Source organism: Vicia villosa, linkage group LG7, assembly GCF_029867415.1.
Source record: "Vicia villosa cultivar HV-30 ecotype Madison, WI linkage group LG7, Vvil1.0, whole genome shotgun sequence".
In the NCBI taxonomy this organism is placed as follows: Eukaryota; Viridiplantae; Streptophyta; class Magnoliopsida; order Fabales; family Fabaceae; genus Vicia; species Vicia villosa.
In genome coordinates this window covers 84,221,401-84,244,061 of record NC_081186.1, presented here as the reverse complement: position 1 = coordinate 84,244,061, position 22,661 = coordinate 84,221,401, and the positions used below count along the sequence as shown (strand labels likewise).

Below are 22,661 nucleotides of genomic sequence, written 5' to 3'. Positions count from 1 at the left end.
ATATAGGATAATGCTAATTTGTACTTTAAGAGCACAAATTAAAAAATTTACTTATAGAAACTTTGTTTTGAAAAAAATAATAACAAATTAATTTTATACGTTTATTAAAATTAATATATAATTTCTAAAATATTATTTATTTAATTAATTCATAACTTAGGTCTTTAGAAAACAAGTTAGCATTATTCTTATTTATATTTTCTCTATTTTTTATTTTATTTTGCACTCTAAAATTTGAAATAAACATGTTCTAAATTCTATTATACGAATAAAATATCTTTTTAATTTTGAGCGGAGCACATAGATTTGGTAGGAAGGGAGGCGTATAAAGAATTTCACCACTAATAATAGTCTTTTCTTTCTTTTTTTTCTAATCAAATATAAAACCCAACTTTGACACACTGGGCTGGCCAAGAAATCAATCCAATTTACAGATTCTATAGCTAGCTTAACTTTGAGATTTTATATTAACACGCTCATACTTTGACATGACACTCCATATGAGGTTTGCTATTTCAGTTATGTTCTTATTAAAAGTTTTCGGTTTTTTAAGTATATGAAGTTGTCGGATTTTTTTGCAAATTTTTCCATTTAAATGAAGAAATATCAGATTTTTTCAAAAAATATTAAATACTTTATAATTTTTTTGATGAAATATCAGACATTTACAAAATTGCACGTAACAAATCATGAGAATCTGCAAAAATATGGATGATATACCGGTTTTTTTTTTTAAAATCTGGTGCATATTACCAAATTTTTATAAAACTCCGGTAACCTATAATACATACCAGATATTTTGAAAAATCCGTTACATATTTAATTTCTTGAAAATTTTAAAAAATTCGGTAGACAGTGGTGAATTTGAAAAAGTCATAAGTTTTGACATTTTTAACAAACTATACCGATAAAATATATACATATAATGTAAAAAGTGCTCAAATATCATTACAAAACAAATTATATTGACTTTCTAATTTCTTCTTTCCAATACCTAATACGTACTGCATATGTTGATTCCCGTGCTCCTGTACCTTTACTATAGTTCTATCTCTATTGATATGTGACAAGAGGCAACAAACAATTGAGTTTCAACTTCTCCGGATGGGTTTTAAAGGTTTTTTATGGTCTGTGGCCTAGTTTTTTAAAAATAAAATAAAAAGTCTAAGCCTTTTCTATTTTAAAAAAGTTTAGTCTGATTTGAATCTGTGTAGGTTAGTTCGAAGATCCATGTTAGTTGGCGTGACTTATTTCCACCCATCCTTTATATATATATATATATATGACTAAAATGAAAAGTTTATTGTAAATACTCCAACTAATTCTCCTAACCTAATCATATTAACATGAGAAAAAAATATATATCCAAAAATTAAAGTAATTTTACACTGTTAATTAATCAACGACCTGTATTTCATTAAATTATATTTTTATTTTAAAATTACGTTGATGATATAATAAATTAATATAGTATTTCATTAAATTACCCTTTTATTTAAAAATTACGTTGATGACATAGTAGTATATTGAATTTCTATTTAGTGTCAATTTAAAATTATTTTACACATTGGGTGTACTACATTTGATTCAACACTTTGTAGAATTTTAATAAAACTTACCTTTATTTTTATTATCGGTTTGTTTTCTTGAGCATGATGCTTCAATAATTTATTGAGGAAGAAAATGAAGAAAAACTTTTTAACAATTAAATATCTATCTGTTTTTCTTGATAATTTAAAATTTTGCTTTTGGCTATAGATTTATAACCCATTCTCTCAATATTCTACAAGTACATCAACACCTTTAGCATAATTAACATTTTCTAATTCTTAAAATCAAATCGAAATCATTATTATGTGGAGATCAAGTAAGTTATTTATTTATGGTGTGTTTGGATTGACTAATTTAAATTTTTTTATTGACATAAACTTTGTGTACTATTTAAGAAACTTTATCAAAACAATTTATAACACTTTTGTAAATATTTTTTAATTTATTTTTATAACTTCTTCAAAATAAGTTTTGAAAACAATTTATAACATATATATAAAAAATTAAATTTAAATTTATTTTTGTTAAAAAAATAGTTTATAGAAATTTATTCTTAAGCATTTATTTTAATAAACATTTGTGATATAAGTTCCAAATAAGTTGTTTATCAAAACAGATTCTGTTGAATGTTTTACAAAGTAACATACCAAGCACATCAATTATTCCAACACACTATTTCATTTGAATTGTAGCAGTAGCAGTTTTCATTATGTAATGTCTCACTTGTATTTCTATCATTGTCTTGTGCTGGAAGTGTATCTTGAATATAATATCCCTTTGTTTCTTAAAAATACATTTGAATAATTCTACTGTTTATCTTCTAATATATTTATCTATTTATGATTTATTAAATAATTTGCACGTCACGCATGTTCTAATTTATTATGTTCCGTTTGGGAATAAAAAAATGCAGGATGAAGTGAAGGAAAAGAGTTTTGATGAGGTGGTTCAAATATCTGTTTAGTGAGCGAGTAATAAGACAGCAAAATAAATTATGATTAGAACATACCTCTCATCTTATGTGAAATAGTTTATATATGAGAGATGGTTAAAGGCGCCCCATGCTTCCCGTTGTGGAATATGAGTGTTTTTTGGATAATATCCAACAATGATCAACTACATAGTCCGATGAATATATTACTTAATTAGTTGAACAATTTATTTACACATTTCAATAAAAATAATCTAATGTTTATTATGTTTTTATTTAAGATTGTTGTATGACAAAGTGTTGCGCGGGACTGAATTGTCAAACAAATTCTATTTCGTGTCTTCCGCCATTGCAGCGGACAGACAATTGCTACGGAACCGGATTCAGTTAGACAACACTTAGTCGATAGATTCATGACCACCGGCAATACAGAAAACCCGTTTCTTTGGGCGTATAATACCCGACCAGTAGGGTTAGTTTTTCATTCTTGGTTCATCTAATCTTTGTTTCTTTTGCTTAGCAAAATTTTCATATAAACTTTTGTTTTAATTTATAGAGCACACCGGTTGTTGCTTGCTATCAACCCTATAGAAGAAGTGGTATATTTTCTGAATTCGGTAGATGGTGAGTGGACCAATTATCCGGCTATGAAGTCAACGATTGATAGGTAAGTGAGATCGTTCTAAATATTTGTGTATATTTATATATTTAATTATTTGTGAGATTGATCTAAATATATGCTTTTATATTTTTGTTAGATCAATACAAGTGTTTCAAAGTCAAAGAGACGCACAGGTATCCCGGACTAAATCAAACAACATTACTTGGATCAAAGTGCAGGTACATTAATTTTCATAATTTTGCTTATAATAGTTATGCTACTTGATAAAACAAGACAACTATAAAATCTTATTTGTTTTTCTATGTAGTGTCCGCAACAGCGAAACAATACAGATTGCGGATACTTTGTTTTGAGGTTTTTGAAAGAAATCCTTCAAACGAATCAATTAGAGATTCCAATCACGGTATGGATTTATAACTTAGGATAATTTCTTATAATTTATTACATTTAACTAAATCATGCATATTATGTTTTTGTTATGTAGTACTTTGATGACTTCTATGCTGCTTCTTACACGAGACTTAAGTTGGAAGAAATCAAAGAGGAATTGTGTCAATTTTATATTCAGCGACTATTCATATAGGTATGAATACATTATTGTGTGAAAATTTTTATGAATACATTACTGTGTGACGGATTTTGATAATGACTTTGTGTTTGAGTTTCTTTGGTGGATGTTGGTTCATTTTGCTTAATATTAATGACTTTGTGCTGATAGTTTGATTTGAGACTGGATTGATGACACATTACATTGGTGGATTGAGTTGCAAATCACATGAAATTGTTACTAATAATATTGTTGATGTTTCTGAATGACAATTTGTTTTCTTGGAAAATTTGAAGTATAGATGTTGTTGTGGGGTCTGTTTTGAAACTTTGCTGTGGTATAGAATTTTAGTATTGTTTTCATATTGAGGAAATACTATTAGAACTCTTAATTTTATATGAGGGGATTGGGTTGTTCTGTGTTGCTTGCTCATTATTGTGTGGCGGATTTTGATAATGACTTTGTGTTGGAGCCTTTAATTGTGTTTGAGCAAAGTTAATTTAATTAACCGTGTTGTTCTGTTCATACTTTGCAGGACCAGGACCGTGCGCTCGTCGGATTTTGAGAATTTCGGGCTTATATTATGATTTAGTTATTGTTAGAGATGATTTAGTTATATGTATATGTTGTAAACATGTGAATTAAACTATAATGGTGTATATATTTTATTTTGGATTATAATGGTATTATAATGGATTATAATTGGTATATAATGTCCTATCTATGGTTGAAAATATTACAGGTCGAAAATAAATATAGGTTGAAAATATTACAGGTTGAAAATATATTACAGGTCGAAAATATTACAGGATGAAAATAAATATAAATTACAGGTCGAACTGGGAGGCTTAAATTACAGGTTGCACTTTAAAATACTGCGTTTAGCAACGACAGCGCTTTCAAAAACGCTCTTAAAGGCATACCTACGAAAGCGCTTTCTAATTAAAAGCGCTGCCTAAGATAAAAAAAACATAAAAGATAAAAAAATGCAACCTACGAAAGCGCTTTATGGAAAAAGCGCTTCTATAGGGGATGCTACGAGAGCGCTTTTCTGGATAAATGCGCGGCTATAGGGGAACCTACGAGAGCGCTTTTCTAGAAAAAGCGCTGCTGTAGGGGATGCTACGAGAGCGCTTTTCTGGAAAAAGTGCTGCTGTGGGGGATGCTACGAGAGCGCTTTTCTGGAAAAAGCGTTGCTATAGAGGATGCTACGAGAGCGCTTTTGGCGTACCAAAAAGCACTGTCTTTACCTAAGGCAGCTCTGGCTATGGCAGCGCTTTTAAGCGCTCTAATAGCCCAAAAAAAGCGCTGTAAAAGCTGCTGTTTGGCATAGTGTACCTAGATTGAGGATTGATTGTTGGGCTCAATGTTATGGTTATATTATACCTTCAACACTTTGGTCGGATAAGAATGGACTTCGTCCATATTAGATGATATTTTGTCCGATTAGCCCTGGTTATACATGATACCTTTTGGAGTTATACTTTTACCATAATACCCTTTATATTTTATACGTTTTTAAAAAGTATTTTATGTTTCCAAAAATTTTGTGCAACACATCAGATTTTTGGGAATTTTCTAAGTTTTATCAGATTTTCATGAGTTATTACTGGATTTTTAAGAAATTCATGAATATCTACCGAATTTTTAGAAAAAGCGATGCAAAAACATAGATTTTACACATATTTTTAAAACAGGTGTAACATCATTTTTTTTTTCCAAAAATCTATGATTTTATACCGTATAAAATCATATTTTTTATATCGAGTTACTTAAATATGACATATAAAATCATAGACTTTTGAAAAAAAAATTATGGTTTTATATCGATTTTTCTAAAATATACATCGGAAAAACTACAAAACATATAAGATTTACCGGATTAATCAAAAAATTGTTAGTGTTAAATTTGTTTTTTATAGGAATATTCGATATGATCTACCAGATTTTCAAAATTCCGATAAAAACTCATACCGATTTTTTTAAAATGCGGTAAAAATTTGCTTAGTATCAGTCCAAAAACTATTTGATTTATTAAATATGCTTGTGATTTTTTTTTTTGAATTTTACTGTTTTTTTAGAGTAATTTTTTGGTCCAAATGTAATTTGAGATGAGGTCAATAATAAAAATGACATTTTGGTTAATACAAAAAATCATGGGGGTATCAAGTATAACTGGGGGTGGTAGGACAAAATCTCTTATTAGACCTATGGGAAACCCAAAACAATTTCCGCCAAGGCTTGTGGTAGCGGATCAACGAGGAGTTTTTCAAAATCCCGTGTTCAATTCTTCATGACGTATTTGTACTTGCTAGAGTGGAAACGATTTGGGAGCCTATATGAGTAACCTTGGAAATAAACGCATTAAATGTTAGTCTCATCATTGAGATATTTTGGAGGATTGTTCCTAGATGTGTTCCTAGGTCCATGTAGTAGGGTGTGACACGTCCCTCTAGGATGCTCAAGTATACTCCAGTGTCGTTGTAATTTTGAGACAAATTCAGCATTTGGTTTTTCATTTGTCTGTTTTCTCTTATTTTGGATTGTTGAATTGTTTGTCTCATTCCACTATATATAGGATAAATAATATACCTCAAACAAAGTGCCTCAAGATTGGACAATCGCAATGATCATGCGTTAGATCAAATTCTAGGAGATATCAAAAGAGGTGTAAGTACTAGAACCTGTTGTGAAAAACGATACCAATAACAAAGTATAATAGGGAATTAGGGAAGAGAATAAGAACACAAGAATTGGTTATAACTGCTATTCTTTCACTTTCTCTTAAAACAAGATTACAAGTTTACAAGAATAACAAATAACCTCTCTCACCCTAAATTAGGATTTGCAGCTTAGCAATGATGAGAGACTAGTATGCTATTTATAATAAAACCTAACATACTAACTAATGGGCTTTTTCAGCAAGGCCCATTACACAAGCCAACTTAATAAACAAGCTAACTTAACAAATTAGGGTTTAAACACTAAAACCTAATTTAACATGCTAACAACCCTAGCATCTTCGACATCTACATGCTAGACCCATCTTCGACTACAGCATGCACACTTCGACACCAGCATGTGAACAATCCTTCGACTTCATGCTTAACTCTGTCGAACTGTCGAACCAAGAAGCTACCCTTCGACAATACTAGAGTTCGATCCAATATCTCACAAATCTCCACCTTGGACCTAACTCTACAACGTCAAGGAACAGACTAGCTTTCTTCATGCAGCTTTATCAACTGCATACAGTGGAAAAACTTGCAACTCGGCAATATCTTCTCCGCTGCCGTCAAATCTGCATTCATGGCTGCCTCTCCCTTCAACGCTTCTAAACAACCCTGCTGAACCAGTAGGGCTTTCATCTTCAAGCGCCACAGACCGAAATCATTCACTCCGCTGAACTTTTCAATCTCATACTTTGTTGAAGGCATCTTCTCCACGCTCACCGCACCAATTTGTTGTGAATTCAATGCCAAGAACAAAGTATAGAACAAGGGATGAATAATGGACAAGGAAGAAGAGGAACACAATAATTGGTTATAACTGCTATTCTTTCACTTTCTCTTAAAACAAGATTACAAGTTTACAAGAATAACAAATAACCTCTCTCACCCTAAATTAGGATTTGCAGCTTAGCAATGATGAGAGACTAGTATGCTATTTATAATAAAACCTAACATACTAACTAATGGGCTTTTTCAGCAAGGCCCATTACACAAGCCAACTTAATAAACAAGCTAACTTAACAAATTAGGGTTTAAACACTAAAACCTAATTTAACATGCTAACAACCCTAGCATCTTCGACATCTACATGCTAGACCCATCTTCGACTACAGCATGCACACTTCGACACCAGCATGTGAACAATCCTTCGACTTCATGCTTAACTCTGTCGAACTGTCGAACCAAGAAGCTACCCTTCGACAATACTAGAGTTCGATCCAATATCTCACAGAACCCATGCTAATAATTTCTATAAATACTATGCTTTCATTTCTTAGATTAAACCTTAATCGATATCTGATGCCTTACTTGACGAGGAATGGTTACTTGTTATGCAAGAAGAACTTATCCCATTTAAAGGGAACAACATTTCAGACGTTGTTCTGTGTCCAGTTGATAAAATTCTCATTGGCACTAGATGGGTATTTAGAAACAAGATGGGTGAAAATGGCGTAATTACTATAAATAAAGCAAGATTAGTGGTAAAAGGATATAGTCAATCTGAAGGAATAAACTACAAGGAGATCACAACCCCCAGGTGTATCTCTCACAACCCCCAAATTTTGAAGATCACGATAATCCTAACTTTTTTTAAACTTAAAAGAGTCTAGAGCTAGGTATGAGTGATTGAGTGGATTTTTCATTAAACAAGAATTGAATCGTGGTAAAGTCGACAACACTTTTTTTATAAGACGTCAAGGAAATCATATTCTTTTAGTTCAAATATATGTAGATGATATTATTTTCGGTTCTACTAACAAATTTCTTTGTCGAGAGTTTGCAAGTTTGATGCAAGGAGAATTTGAGATGTCTCTTATGGGAGTGCTGATATATTTCTTAGGGTTGCAATTCAAGAAAGCCGAAAAAGGGACCTTCATAAGTCAAACATAATACTGCTTAGAGCTTTTAAAGAAGTTCAATATGAAAGATTCGAAAATTATCTCAACACCTATGGCATCTAACATGCTTATTGACAGAGACAAAAGAGGAGTGGACTTCGACATTACCAAATATATTCATTAGTTTGCTTATTACCTTCTTTATTTTACTCGTTCATGTAGAGCAAGTTTTTATTGCTCTTGTTGACATCTAAATCTATTAAATGTGTGATGTTAATTATGTGCACTTAAGAATTTGTATACTTGTTCATGCATTATTTATGTTTTTAATAGATTCCTTTACATAATAGTTTTAATCACTTAACTGTATGTTGTTGAATGCTGAGGTTGCATATCTATTTGCATTTGGTGGCATGTAACATGTTTATATTTGTATTTGTATCCGATCTCTGTCGTTGTAAATTCTTCTTAATTATCTAGCTCATATGGAATTATTTGTTTGTCGTTGGTTATTTGGTTTGTAGAATCATTTGATATATTTGTTTTTAATGTTATCAAAAAGGGGATAAAGTTTAATGGAGTCTAGTATTGTTTCATGCGTTTTGTGTTTTGGTTTGAGTGCAATATTTTAGGGGGAGCATGAGCATTTTTGTGCTATTCGACTCAATTCCAAGTGAAAACTTGCCAAGCATTAAAAGGTTGGAGAATGTAGTTGCATGTCCCTAACACATTTAAGAGGAGCACACCCAATACGATTATTTTGCCGGTTGTACTTTTGCTTTCGTTTATTATCATTTATTTAGTTTCCTTCATGATTGCACAACTTCTAAATCAAATTCGAATCAATTAGTTTATTCATTTTATCATGCATAAATCAGTTGTTATATTTGAGCTTGATCACGATGCTTTTAGTGAATTTCACGAGTTAGTGGAATAATAGCCATATGTGTTATTGATTCAAGTTAGGTGGAAAGAAAAATCTCAAAGTATTTTGAAAACTAAGAAAAATTGATATTTTATGTGTTTAATTTGAAATAAGCACACATCCTGACTAGAATCAAATTAAACAGAGACAAATAAAGGTTTCAAACACTTTGATTTGAATCAGAATTCACACTTAATTTGAATCAGGTGTCTTTTGGTTATCTTTGTTTGATTTGATTCGAATTAGACTTTACACCTGATTCGAATCAGATATTTTTTTTTTAGCATTTTCCATTTGGCTTTGTTGGAGTAGATTTGAATCATGATTTACACATGATTCGAATCACGGGGTCTTTGATTTGAATCAAACTTTGTTCTTGATTCACATCAGATGGAAAATGGGTCGAAAATATTTATCCTTCTTATTCTACTTCACTTGCTCATTTGACTTAAATCATTAAATGTTCTTCATTCGAATCTAATTAATTTTTCCATCCATTTTTGTGCTTAATATGAAACACTTATAAAAACATTTTATCATCATTTTCCAAAAACAACTTTGGGGAATCTCATAATCAACATTGTGATTTTTTGTTAAACAAACTTCCTCTAACTTTTGAAAAAGTTCAAAACCGTTGTGACGAAATTCTTTCTTCTTCAATCTTTATTTTGATTTCAGATCTTGATAATGAGAGATTTGTAATTGATTGAGGGAGACACAATTTTGAAACTAATTTTATTTTGAAGAATGGGTAAAGTTTTTCAGGTTTTTGTAAGATTGAGTTTGTTGTCATTGATGATGACTAATATTATTATAAACCAAGTTGGAAAATTGAGATTGTATCTTGATGAAAAACAAAGTAAAATATCTGCATGAAACCCCAAGTTATAATTTAATAAGGGAAAATAAAACCTAGATTTGATTATATAAAATCAAAGGTCTTCCTTGAGTAAAACAGGACTAAGGTTTATATCTGGTAAATCACATAATTAAGGCTTTAATAGGAAGAAATTGAATTGCCTTGTTTATACATTCTTTTACTATGATAGATTTGGGAACTTAGAGCCATTTTGAAAATTTAAGAAGATTTAAAGGTACCCAAAAAAATTAGGATATCAAAGGTGAAAATCTAATGTGTTTTGTTGGGGTGCTTTGCAACTTTAATGATGTCGTATTGCGTATTTACTGAATTCGTGCAAAGTAAGATGTATACCTTTGAGTATACATGATGTGCATGGCACCACACATGATTGTGATCCAATTATGTTCACTAATGGAAGATATCAACAGTCGTGATCAAAGAAATTTTTTCGTTGAGGATGGTCTCAACACTTATGATCTATGATGACCAGTTAATCTCTTAGTAGTTAATCTCTTAGTAGGTTAAGAACATAAGTTTGTATTGGGTCTATCTATCCCGTGGTTTTAACCAACTCTCATATCACATAATTCCTAGAGAAGAATCAACAATATTGTCATTCCTCGAAAGGGGGAGTCATTATAAAAAAATACTTGATATTTAAGGTAGTACACTTTTTAGAAATTGATAATCACAAAAAATTGATTAACGCTCTAAATAATCATTTAAAAATTATTATTATTAATAAAATGTTTGAGTGTTAAGCACTTTTGAAGAAAAGGGAGCAAAAGGATGAAAATGGTGTAAAAAGCAGGGTGGCAAAGTCAAAACCCCAATCAAATGCCTAAGGAGGTTGAAAACAAGGTAATAATCAATTAGGATCATCGATTATATAGCCTTACACATTCAAATTTCAGACAAAATCAGATTGAATCTTTGTCTCCAAAGCAAATGAGGAATCAATCTGCCACCCCTTTTTTTATACCTGACACCTCCCATATTTTTTTAAACCAATTTTATCCTTGTTGAAAAATGTTGAAATACAAAGAATTTTCGTTATATCGGAAATTTGAAATTTCTGGTACATACCCGAAATTTCAAATTTATGGTATTATAGTTTTTTTTTGACAAAAAATACCGGAAATTTCCAATACATCATACCGACAATTTTAGTTAATTTGAAATTTCCGGTATATCTGAAATTTCAAATTTCCGGCACATATATTATATAGAGACATATCAAATAGGTGAATTCAAATTTCCAGTACATATATTATCAAATTATATAGACATATATTAGAGATAGAATAAATTTCCGATACATATGTTATATAGAAATATTATTTCCGGTACATATCAAATTTTAAATACCGAAAATTTTGAAAAATTCGATAAATTTTTCAAAATTTTCGATATTTTTTTTTGAAATTTCCGATAAAATCATGAAATTTTTTAAAAATCCAATATTTTTTAAAATTTCCGATATACCCTCCAAATTTCTGATAAAAACGTATATTTTTTGAAAATTGATAATTTTAAGCAAGGGTATAATGGATGGTAAAAACATAGCTTGGGTTGGGGTTGGGAAGGATAATTTTAGGGGTGATGGCTAGAATTCTCAAAGCAAATAAATTTATGATGTGGCGACCGTATCACTATTGTTTCGCTTTTTTATTTTTTTTTTCATTCAAATAATATGATTATTCTTATATGCTCCGTAATTAATGCGGTCCTTTTTGATTCATTCAAATAGCCGGATATGACGTATCAGAATAAATGGAAATAATAAGGGGACAACTTCTCTACCCATCACAAAAAGATGGGTAGTGTACATTCCACCAATCAGTTGATACTATTTAATTTTTATGTATTTAATTATTTATCATATAGAACAATTGTTTGATGTTTTCAATGCATTTTACACTAAAGGTAATCTTACCCACTTTTTTGAGGTGGGTAAATAAGAATTCACCAAATAATAATACAAATATATGATATTATTTGGAGATATCTTTTAATTTCTTTCTTTTTTTTCGACTGAGATTCTGAAAGCTCAAAAGTATAAATTAGAGGAATTCACAACAAACAGGTATAGTGGCAGTGATAAAAAACAACATTCAGGCATTGAAGAGGTAAATCACATTTACTATCAATTCTTTTTATATTCCATTCATCAAATCATGAAATCTTTCTTCTGCGTGTTAGCATCTTTAGTTTTTTTTACATTGTAGATGGCGATTGAATTTAGACTCATTATCATTCCATCCCAAAACTCTCTTATCAGAATAACCACCAAATCATACTTTTATATAACAAATGATTATTGTACAACTCATTAAAACTTTAATCTAATAAAAGACAATTTTCTTTTTATAAATTCGTTTTAATCACTTTATTTAGGTTTATAATTAGGTTTAGTCATTTTCAATATATTCATGTTACGTATTTATCTTGATTTTTAAAGCTCGCAATAGCGTTCATAGAATCATATTACTAAATTATTTTTGGAGTCTGACTCGATGCATATATTTATTATCTTAGGGTTAGTTCTTGTATTCAACGGAATGGAGCCAGATTGGGCAAATTTAGAAGCACTTGCACTCGGATTGATTTTAGATAAATTGGAATGGGTAGATCATATTTGGTTTGGTGCTGTGTGCAAGAACTGGCTATCAGTTGTAAAGCTTAACCATCAAAATCAACAATTAAGAACTAGTATTTTACCCATGCTTATGATCCCAAAAGCAAATCTATGTTTGTATGGCATTTCAACCAAGACAACATATGAATTTCAATTACCAATTCCTTATTATGATAATTGTTGTGGATGTAGTCATGGATGGATTGCAACATTCGATAGAAAATACCATGCATACTTTGCTATGGATATTGTCATAACTATGGTTAATTCTTTTAAGAGTGTTTCTCCTATTACTCTTCCACCTCTCACAACATGTAGTGAGCGTCATTATGAAGTACAACAATTGCCCAAGGTTACTCTTTCTGCCGATCCTATAACAAGTCCAAATGATTACGTAGTTGCAGTAATTTATTCAAAGTGTAACCGTCTTTCTATTTTAAAAGCGGGACAAACCAGTTGGACATCTATAGGTAAGTTCAACTTCAATCTTTACTTTATGGATGTCATATTCTATGGAGATATGGTATATGGTTTGACTAATCAGAAAGGTGTATTATCCTTCAATCTTAGTTATTTAGACGACCCTGATAGCGCAAAGGCGATAAGTCCAATTCCTGGTATACGGTTTCATAAAGATTTGAAATGTTATCTTGTGAAGTCATTAGAGGGAGATTTGTGGTTGGTAAGGAAATTTTTAGATGACTGCAATCATAATGGCATGATAAAATTTGAAGTGTACATGTTGGAATTCGATGTTCGAGGAAAAAAGATTAAGCAGTTGGTAAAACTTGAGAGTCTTGGAGACAATGTTATATTTGTGGGAGACTGTGATTCAATTTCTGCATCAGCTTCTTATTTCTCTGGTTGTTTGAAACAAGATTCTATCTATTATATTAACAAGGTTAAGCATTATACGCCATTTCATGAATATTGTGAACCATACAATGTAGAAATATATAATGTAAAAGATGGAAGTATTTGTCATCAGGATCCAGAATATTCTTTTGTCAAACATATGCCCCCTCCTTTTTGGATTTTATTGCCTCTTCAATGAGAATAGTAGTTTAACATTTTTCTTGTAATTTATGGTTTTCTATGTTTCTTAATTATTTTAATTATATGTTATGAGCAAGGACAAACATGTGAGAGGGGAAAATATGACAGTTGTAGGAAAGGGACAAAACAAAATAAATCAAGGACAGATGGTGAATGATCCCCATATCATGGAACCAAGGAGAGGCCAAAGTGTGAGAATTCCTAACAAGCAAATATTTATTTTTGTCAGCATAAATAGGAGGATCGTGCGCTATCTATTTTAAGGGTTAAATATGTCAGGGGTCCCTATAAATATGCGACCCTGCAATTTTAGTCCCTCTAAAATTTTCTTTCAAAAAATGATCCTCGCAAACTTTTCCGTCCTGAATATTGATCCCTTCCGTTAGTTTCCACTAACGGAGGCTGACGTGGCACGCCACGTGGAAGACACCTTGACAAATATCTGAAAACATTTGAAATTGTGGGAGTTTTAAACCTCCCCTAAACTAACCCAAAGAAAAATCTCCCCTCTGAACTTTTGTCGAATACCTTGCGAACAATAATCTTCATAGAAAAAAAAAAAAAAAAACAGTTCTTCAAACAAAAAGCAAATACAAAACCTATATTTTCTTGCAATTAATGAAACTAGTAATTAACTCATCAATTAATCATTCTCTTCCATTAATTGGTTAACACAAAAGAGTTTTGTGCTTAAGAACATCAAAATGGAGTTTAAAGAAATCAGTTAGTTTCTAATGACGTACATGGTTTTTCTAAAACTCATGTTAGAGTTCTAATAAATAAATTCTCCCTTTCGTTTTATTCTAACATTACTCCCTTTAACAAATGGATACTAAAAACATTTGACTAGGAAAAAAAGATGGATTATGTTGGCTAACAGTAGCTTATAACTACATTTTGTGAATTTTTCATTTGGTTCAGAGTGACATAAGTTGGAATCCAATTGATAATGCTGGCTACATAGGTCTTCTTATCATTGACAAATTCTTCATATATACTATAATTGTTGGGAATTGTAATTACTCCAAGTTGCACTAACAATGTCATAGCCAACACGAAATTCTACTAACGGAAGAGTGATATGTTTAGTGGCGAGGTTTAAGAAAAGAAAAGTGAGATACCTCTAATTTATTGAACTTTCTAGATAAGCAAATTTTATTAGGCATGTCATGATTGTTAGAAAAATCTTCTTACATGATTTCGATGTCGTTCACCTCTTAAACTACTTTGAACGGAACATAGGATACTTATAGGAGGTTCATAGCATAGTGTTCCCTTGCCCTCCTTTTCTGTGTGCATGTTTGGCCTTTCATCGGTTGGATAACAGGTTTGCTTAATATCCCTCATTACTGCACTATCTGTAGCATCAATCCAAGGAGAATTGGGCATGTCAATGGCAAAGTTAAGTTATCAGGTGCACTGGAAACAAACTGCTGGTCCTCAGGCTCAGCAGAATGTACTGGTCGAGTAGATTGGGAGGATGCCATCCCTTTAAAATTTTAGAGCACTTAGGACAAGTTAATGGTAGAGTTAAGGTTTCACAATTTTCGAAAATTTGAAAATGACATGATTGACAAACAAATGGTGGGTGACTAGAAAATTCAACATTAGCAACATCTTTAATATAATCTCCAGGGATAAAACATCTTTTATTATTGTATGAATCTGACTTGTTTGGTTTTATAGTGACAATGGATATTACTTATGGCTTGCATAGTTTTTTCAAGAAAAGTTCTTAATTTATGTGTTGCTAAACTTGCTTGCAAGGTGTTTGAGAAAAGTTCACAACCATTAGGGGGTTTAAAACCCCCGCAATTTCAAACGTTTTTAGATTTTTGTCGAGCTGTCTTCCACGTGACGTGCCATGTCAGCCTCCGTTAATGGAAACTAACGGGAGGGACCAATATTAGGGACGGAAAAGTTTGCAAGGATCATTTATTGAAGAAAAATTTTAAAGGGACTAAAATTACAGGGTCGCATATTTATAGGGACTAAAAACGTATTTAACCCTTATTTTAATTCCTAGAAGTGAAGTGTTGTGTTGTAGCATATCACAAAGTTTATTATCTGAATTTTTTCCTTGTACTAGACTAGTACTCAGTGAAATATAATTTTGAGATTTCAATATTGTTGCTGTAATTTATTCGTGACTGTTACATTATATTAATCTTTACATTTAAAACATGCAAAGTATCATGCAGATAATACCTCTACAAAAGCTACTTGATCGAACAACACTGCCACCATTTAAATTTCCCTACATCTATAGTGTAACAACCCTTGTTTGCCTAACCATGATTAATAGAATTAAGAACCGATTAGTAGTGATGTAATGAGAATTCTTCAACACTAATAAAAGTTGATTAGTGGCTAGTGTCAAAGTTAGTAGTTATTCCTCAACACTAATAAAAGTTCATTAGTGGCTAGTGTGAGAGTTAGTAATTAAGAGTAAATGGGAAGGATTTGTGGTCATTTCACTTTGCACATATATAAGCTCCATTTATGAGATTTTCACCATGTTCATCTCATTGGTTTCACTTCACAAAATCACCTTGATCATCCTTGAAGAAATGTCATTGAATTTCTAGACTTTTGACTCATAAAAGATGAAGCAAGCTTAAAAGTTGGATCATCATCTCTTCCAAATTAGGTTTCGTTTTGATGTGGGGTTCCCTCTTAGGTTTTGATTGGGTTTACACCTCCTTATTATTGTATGATAAGGTTAGAGTATTGATTTGCTCATTGTTTTCTTGGGTGTTCCATGCATAAACTCTTCATGATTATGAAATTTCATGTTGGTTGTTACATGTTATGAGTGTACCTGTTTCTAACTTGTTAACAATTATACAAAATGAGAGGTTGAAATTTCTGAACACTACGGGCCATAGCAGCCACTAGGCCATAGCCGATCCCTGGAATTTGTATGGGGGAGAATCTGGTTTGGGCTAAGGGTCGTAGTGCCTGCTACGACCAACGGTAGCTGATAAGTTCCAAAGTATGGTAACTTTGTTCATTAAAAAAGGGCGCTTGTTGAATTGGTATTCAAGTTTCTTGTGAAAAAATTCTCAACCATTGATAAGTTTAGGATTAAAATAGGATAGTAAGTGTGTTGACCATTTCATTACAAATTTCATTGTTTTTGTGTAGATATTTTGACTCTGGAGGAAATATGGTTTCTCAAGCACAAGGAAGAACAAAACTAAACTCAGGAGGCGAGACTCTGGTGACACCGCACCGAGCGAGCCAACAGCAAGGACCAAGCGAGGAGAAACAGAAAGAAAAATCATCATGCTCGCCAGGCGTGCTCAAGCGAGCCCTCTCGCCCAACGAAGCTTCAACGAGCATCAGGCGAAGCAAAATAGAAACTTTATATAGAAAGGAAAATTTTCATTCTTGCCCAGCGAGGAAGCTCGCCAAGCGAGCCATTTGCTCGCTGTTAAGGTCCAAGTTGTGTATATAATCAATAGTATTTATTGACCCTTTTCACTTGGTTTCAGTGGAATTTCATGGAAAAACCTTAACTTTAGCGTAAATAATTGGTTTTTAGCTTTATCATGTAAATATCGTATAGTTTGATCAATATCATTTTGTAGGTTTCCTTGCATGGTTGAAGCATTGAGCACTTAAAAGGCAAAAGAAAAGCTTCAAGATGCATTTTTAGATGGAAATCAAGTTTTCTCCTAGGGCTTAGCGTGCTCATAGCGCGCTTAGAAATTTAGGGGTAGAGGGGTTTGCACTAAGTGCCCATTTTCTTCGCTTATCGCCGTTTGAGGCGGTTTAAGTGCTTTGTCTAGTAGCTGCGCTAAGCGCGCCCATATGGAGCTTAGGACGGTCTACTTTTTTAGCCCTATATATATATATATACATTTGTACTTCACTTTTCTAGGTTACAATCTTCATTTCTAGAGCAAAACACACCCCAAAACTCAAAAAACTTCATAATCAATTATTACGAGCATCAATCTTCGACTTTTCAATATTGATGCCTGTGAATCCTTTCTCTTTACTTGTGAAGTAATCTACCTTAACGAGAAGCTAAACTTTCCTGTGTAGAGATTGGAGGTAGTTAACCAACACAGTATGTATTTCTTTTGATCTTTTGTATGTGAACGAGTTGATGATCAATATTAGAGCTGTCAAAATGGGCTTGGCCCATCGGGTCAGCCCACGAGCCCTATATTCTAACGTGGACTGGGCCACAGAAAACCTTTAAAAAACACAACCCTAACTTTTTGGGCCAACCCACCGGGCCGGTCAAGCGGACTTTGGGCTGCCCCATTAAAAATAAAATTTTAAAATAATTTTAGTTAATTTTGGAGAAAAAATATTGAGCTAAGATATAATTGCATAAGTGTATTTCAAGTGAAAAATAAAAGTTAAAGAGGAGGAATATATGTTTCGAGATAATATGATTAAAAAAATAGTTGTGAGATAAAGAGAAAGTTTGATAATTATTGGAGGTATTATTCAGTTTCTCTCTACTTTTACATGGATATCTTTGTGAGATTCATATATATGGATATTAATTCGATGAATATTTTATATATCACTTAACTAAATTTATCATTACTCTCTACTTATGTTAGGTAGCTTTTATCTATTACATCTTTTTATAAATTAAAATTTATAATATTAAAATAAATGACTGACTGGTCCACCGGGCTTGCCCACCAGGCCACAGAGCCTATCAGTGACTAGGTTGGGCTCATTTTTTACTGCCCATGAAGTAATCGGGCCGACCCACTTCATCCCCTTTATATGTTATAGCCCCATAGGACGAAGCGGGCTAGGCCGGGCCGGCCCATTTGACAACTCTAATCAATTTAGATGATTCTTTTTGGTTTTATGTTATATTCATAATTTGAATCATTATTGAGAAATATATTCAAGTCTTGACCTAAAATTTTCATCTATCAAAGACCAAATGCTATAAATAGATTTGGAGTTGAAATTCACTTGTATCAAAGCTTAATGTTATTGTATTGTTTAATATATAGAGAGATCATCGATTAAACTCTACAGTAAAACCAGCAACACCGTCTAAACATAAGCAATGTTGATGAGTGATACATGATTATATTGATTAATAACAAGTTCACATGCTAGATTATTTGAATACATATGATATAGGTTAATAAAATTTAATATTGACATGTTTCTTTAACCATTAAATTCTCAATATTTTACCTTTGTTACATACTTTTCATGCAATCTATACCTTTCATAACCAAACCTCTTATAAACCTTTACTTAAAATAGTTTTAACTGTGGAACGGCGGTGACATCACACTAATCCATGTGGAGATGTTATAAAATACTTTACCTTCTAAAAATACTTTCATCACTCGCCAGGCGAGACAAGGAGGTTTAAGATGGTCATGTGGCAGAAACTTCACACTGAAGAAACGTTGCTCGCTAGGCGAGGCAACAGTTCACCAGAAGAGATCATCAGGGTGCAACCATTATAAATAGGCTTAGAAAAACATAGTAAGGGAGATTCACTTGATTAGAAATATTACCATCTAGATAGCCAGAGAGTAAAAGTGAAACTTGAAGAGTATAAGCTGGATACACATCAATTGTCGAAAAATCACTATTGATGCCCATTCATCTTTATTCTTCTATTTTGTAGCAAGCTACCATGATAACCACACAAATTTGATTAACGCTCTAAATAACCATTTAATTTTTTTATTATTAATAAAATGTTTGAGTGTTAAGCACTTTTGAAGAAAAGGGTGCAAACATGATGAAAATGGGTGTAAAAAGTAGGGTGCCAAAGCCAAAACCTCAATCCAATGCCCAAAAAGATCAAGGAGGTTAAAAAATGTTAATTTGTAATTCCTTGTGTTGAAGCAGGTTGTTGCTCGAACACAAGGTGTGTCGAAGTGTGTAACAGTTTGTTACATATAAGTTTGTTTTAAATCTAGATAGATTTGATATAGATTTAAAATAGATTAGATATGATTTAGTTCCAAAATAGATATTTTGGGCTTTTATAGTTTTGGGCTTTGAATTAGGGAGAAAGCTAACCTAAATCTATAAATAGGGAGTAACCCTCATTATTTTGTAATCAATTCATTAACCTGTATTCACAGAAGTTGCAATTGCAAGTGAATGACAGAATTTTCACAGATCGTGGGCAGAGAGAAACTCTACAGAAAATACTTTCTTCTTCTCTTTTAATTTCCGCAAACCCTAATCCTACTTTTGTTCTTATTTTCTTCATTGTCATCTTTAACGATAAGGAATTACTCAAAGGTTAGAGAGTCTAATTCCAACATATGGTATCTAGAGCTCCGGTTAATCGATTCAAGGCAAGAAGAATGGCGATGGCAATGAATAATCCGAATGGGAATTTTCCAGCAACAGTTCCAATTCTGAAAGGAGATAACTATGAGAATTGGTGCAAGCAGATGAAAGTTTTATTATGTTGTCAAGATCTTTGGGATCTTGTAAAAGAAGGGATAGAACCGCTTGCAGAAGGTGCGAAGGAGGAAGAAAAGGCTGCACATAAAGAATTGAAGAAGAAAGATTATAAAGCTCTCTTTATAATCCATCAATGTCTGAGTCCAGATAATTTTGAAAAGGTTAGTAATATAGAATCTTCAAAAGAAGCTTGGGAGATTCTTGAAAAATCTTTTGGAGGTGCAGAATAGGTGAAAGAGGTGAGGTTACAAACTCACAAAAGAACACATGAATTGCTTCAGATGGAAGATAGCGAAAGCGTAACTGATTTCTTCACTAGGGTTACGAAACTAGTGAATCAAATCAAGACATGTGGAGAAGTATTAACAACAAGAGCTGTTGTTTCAAAGATCTCGAGGTCGTTATCCCCTAAGTTTGACCACATCGTGGTAGCCAAAGAGGAATCGAAAGATTTGGCAAAATTAACAAAAGAAGAGCTTCAAGGGACGCTTGAATCTCATGAACAAAGAATGGCTGAAAGAACTGCAGGCAAGTTGAAGAGCGATGTGGCTCTGCAGGCTCAGTCGGAAAACGAAAAAGAAAGGCAAAGGAAGCTGGACTCAATGTGATGGAGCACGAGTGCCTTGCAACTGCAACTAGCAGAGATGAATGGATATGGCACTATCGACTAGGCCATCTCAACTTCAATGATATCAGAGACTTAAAAAGAAAGAATATGGTTTCAGGACTGCCAGAAATCGACATTCCAAACGAGGTATGTGAGGAATGTGTGCCGGCAAAGCAGCACAAGAATAGCTTCAGCAAGGATGCAGGAAGTAAGTCGAAGGCTATTCTCGAAATCATATACTCTGATGTATGTGGTCCTATCCAGGTGGACTCGAATGGAGGTAACAAATACTTTGTTACATTCATAGATGATTTCAGTCGAAAACTATGGACTTACCTGATCAAGAAGAAAAGTGAAGTGATCGAGGTATTTGTCAAGTTCAAATCTATGGTCGAAAGACAAAGTGGTCGAAAGCTCAAGGTTTTAAGAACCCATGGTGGTGGAGAATATGTGTCGAAATACTTCGACATGTTATGTGAGAAAGAAGGGATTGTGCATGAGGTGGTGCCACCCTACACTCCATAGCATAATGGAACTGCAGAAAGGAAGAATCGAACCATCATGAATATGGTGAGAAGTATGTTGAAAGGAAAGCATTTACCTAAAGAATTTTGGGGAGAAGCAGTGTCGACTGCAACATACATTCTAAATAGATGTCCGACAAAGAAGCTAGAAGGAATTACTCCAGAAGACTGTTGGTCTGGTGTGAAGCCTAGCTTGAGTCATCTGAAGGTATTTGGATCTATAGCACATAGACATGTGCCAGATCAGTTAAGAAGAAAACTTGATGATAAGTCGAGTTAAATGATTCTTATAGGATATCACTCGACTGAAGGATATAAGTTGTTCGACCCAGTGAACAAGCAAGCAGTGATCAGCAGGGACGTGATCATATATGAGCTTAAAGAATGGGATTGGACAGAAAATGTCAAGAAGGATTCAGTAAGAATCTTTTGTGACGAACCAACTACTGAAGTCGAAAGAGAAGAAGTTCGACAAGAAGAAGTCAGAGGTAATGAAGGCCCAAGCAGACCTCAGAGAACAAGACACATGCCTGCAAGGTTGCAAGAATGTGTGATTACATCAGATGATGTAGTCAATGATGAAGGTGAGCTGGTACATTACGCTTTCTACGCAGATGTCGAACCTATCAATGCAACTGAGGCATTGAAGGATTCGAAGTGGGTGAAAGCTATGAATGAAGAATTGAAGTCCATCGAAGACAACAATACTTGTTCACTTGTCGAATTGCCTCAAGGCAAAAAGGTAATTGATGTGAAGTGGGTATACAAGGTGAAGTGTAATCCCAAAGGTGAAGTGACTCGACACAAGGAAAGGCTTGTGTCGAAAGGACTTCTTCAGAAGGAAGGAATTGACTTCGATGAGGTTTTTGCACCTGTTGCCAAGATCGAAACGATCAGGTTGGTTGTTGGTCTGACGAACATGAACAATTGGCACATGTGTCAGATGGACGTTAAATGTGCATTCCTGAATGGACCCTTGGACGAAGAAGTCTATATTGCATAATCAGTTGGGTTTGTGAAACATGACGAAGAGAGAAAAGTGTATAGGCTGCATAAAGCCCTGTAGGGACTGAAGCAAGCTCCAAGAGCTTGGAATAAGAAGATCGACAGTTTCCTAAGGGAGAAAGAATTTGTGAAGTGCACAACTGAACATGGGGTATATGTAAGAAGAAGCAAAAGTGAATTGCTTATACTATGTCTCTATGTCGATGACTTGTTGATAATAGGTAGTTGTAAGAAAGAGATCGGAGACTTCAAAGGTGATCTCAGCAAGGAATTCGAAATGTCGGATTTGGACAAAATTTCATACTTCCTTGGCATCAAATTCTACAAGAGTAGTAAAGGCTTGATGATGCATCAAAGAAGATATGCAAGTGAAATTCTCAAGAGATTTGAGATG

General features: G+C 32.9%; 1 protein-coding gene across 1 annotated transcript; it reads left to right on the top strand.

Annotated features, from left to right (window-relative positions):
* The first annotated feature begins 12,550 nt into the window (after positions 1–12,550).
* On the top strand, positions 12,551–13,700 carry LOC131619548 (putative F-box protein At3g25750). Its single transcript, XM_058890637.1, has one exon. It carries the CDS (start codon positions 12,570–12,572, stop codon positions 13,698–13,700), a length of 1,131 nt encoding a protein of 376 aa, XP_058746620.1. The 5' UTR covers positions 12,551–12,569.
* The last annotated feature ends 8,961 nt before the right edge of the window (positions 13,701–22,661 follow it).

Coding starts and splice junctions, on each gene's coding strand:
- LOC131619548 (XM_058890637.1), top strand. CDS start 12,570: ATGGAGCCAGATTGGGCAAATTTAGAAGCACTTGCACTCGGATTGATT.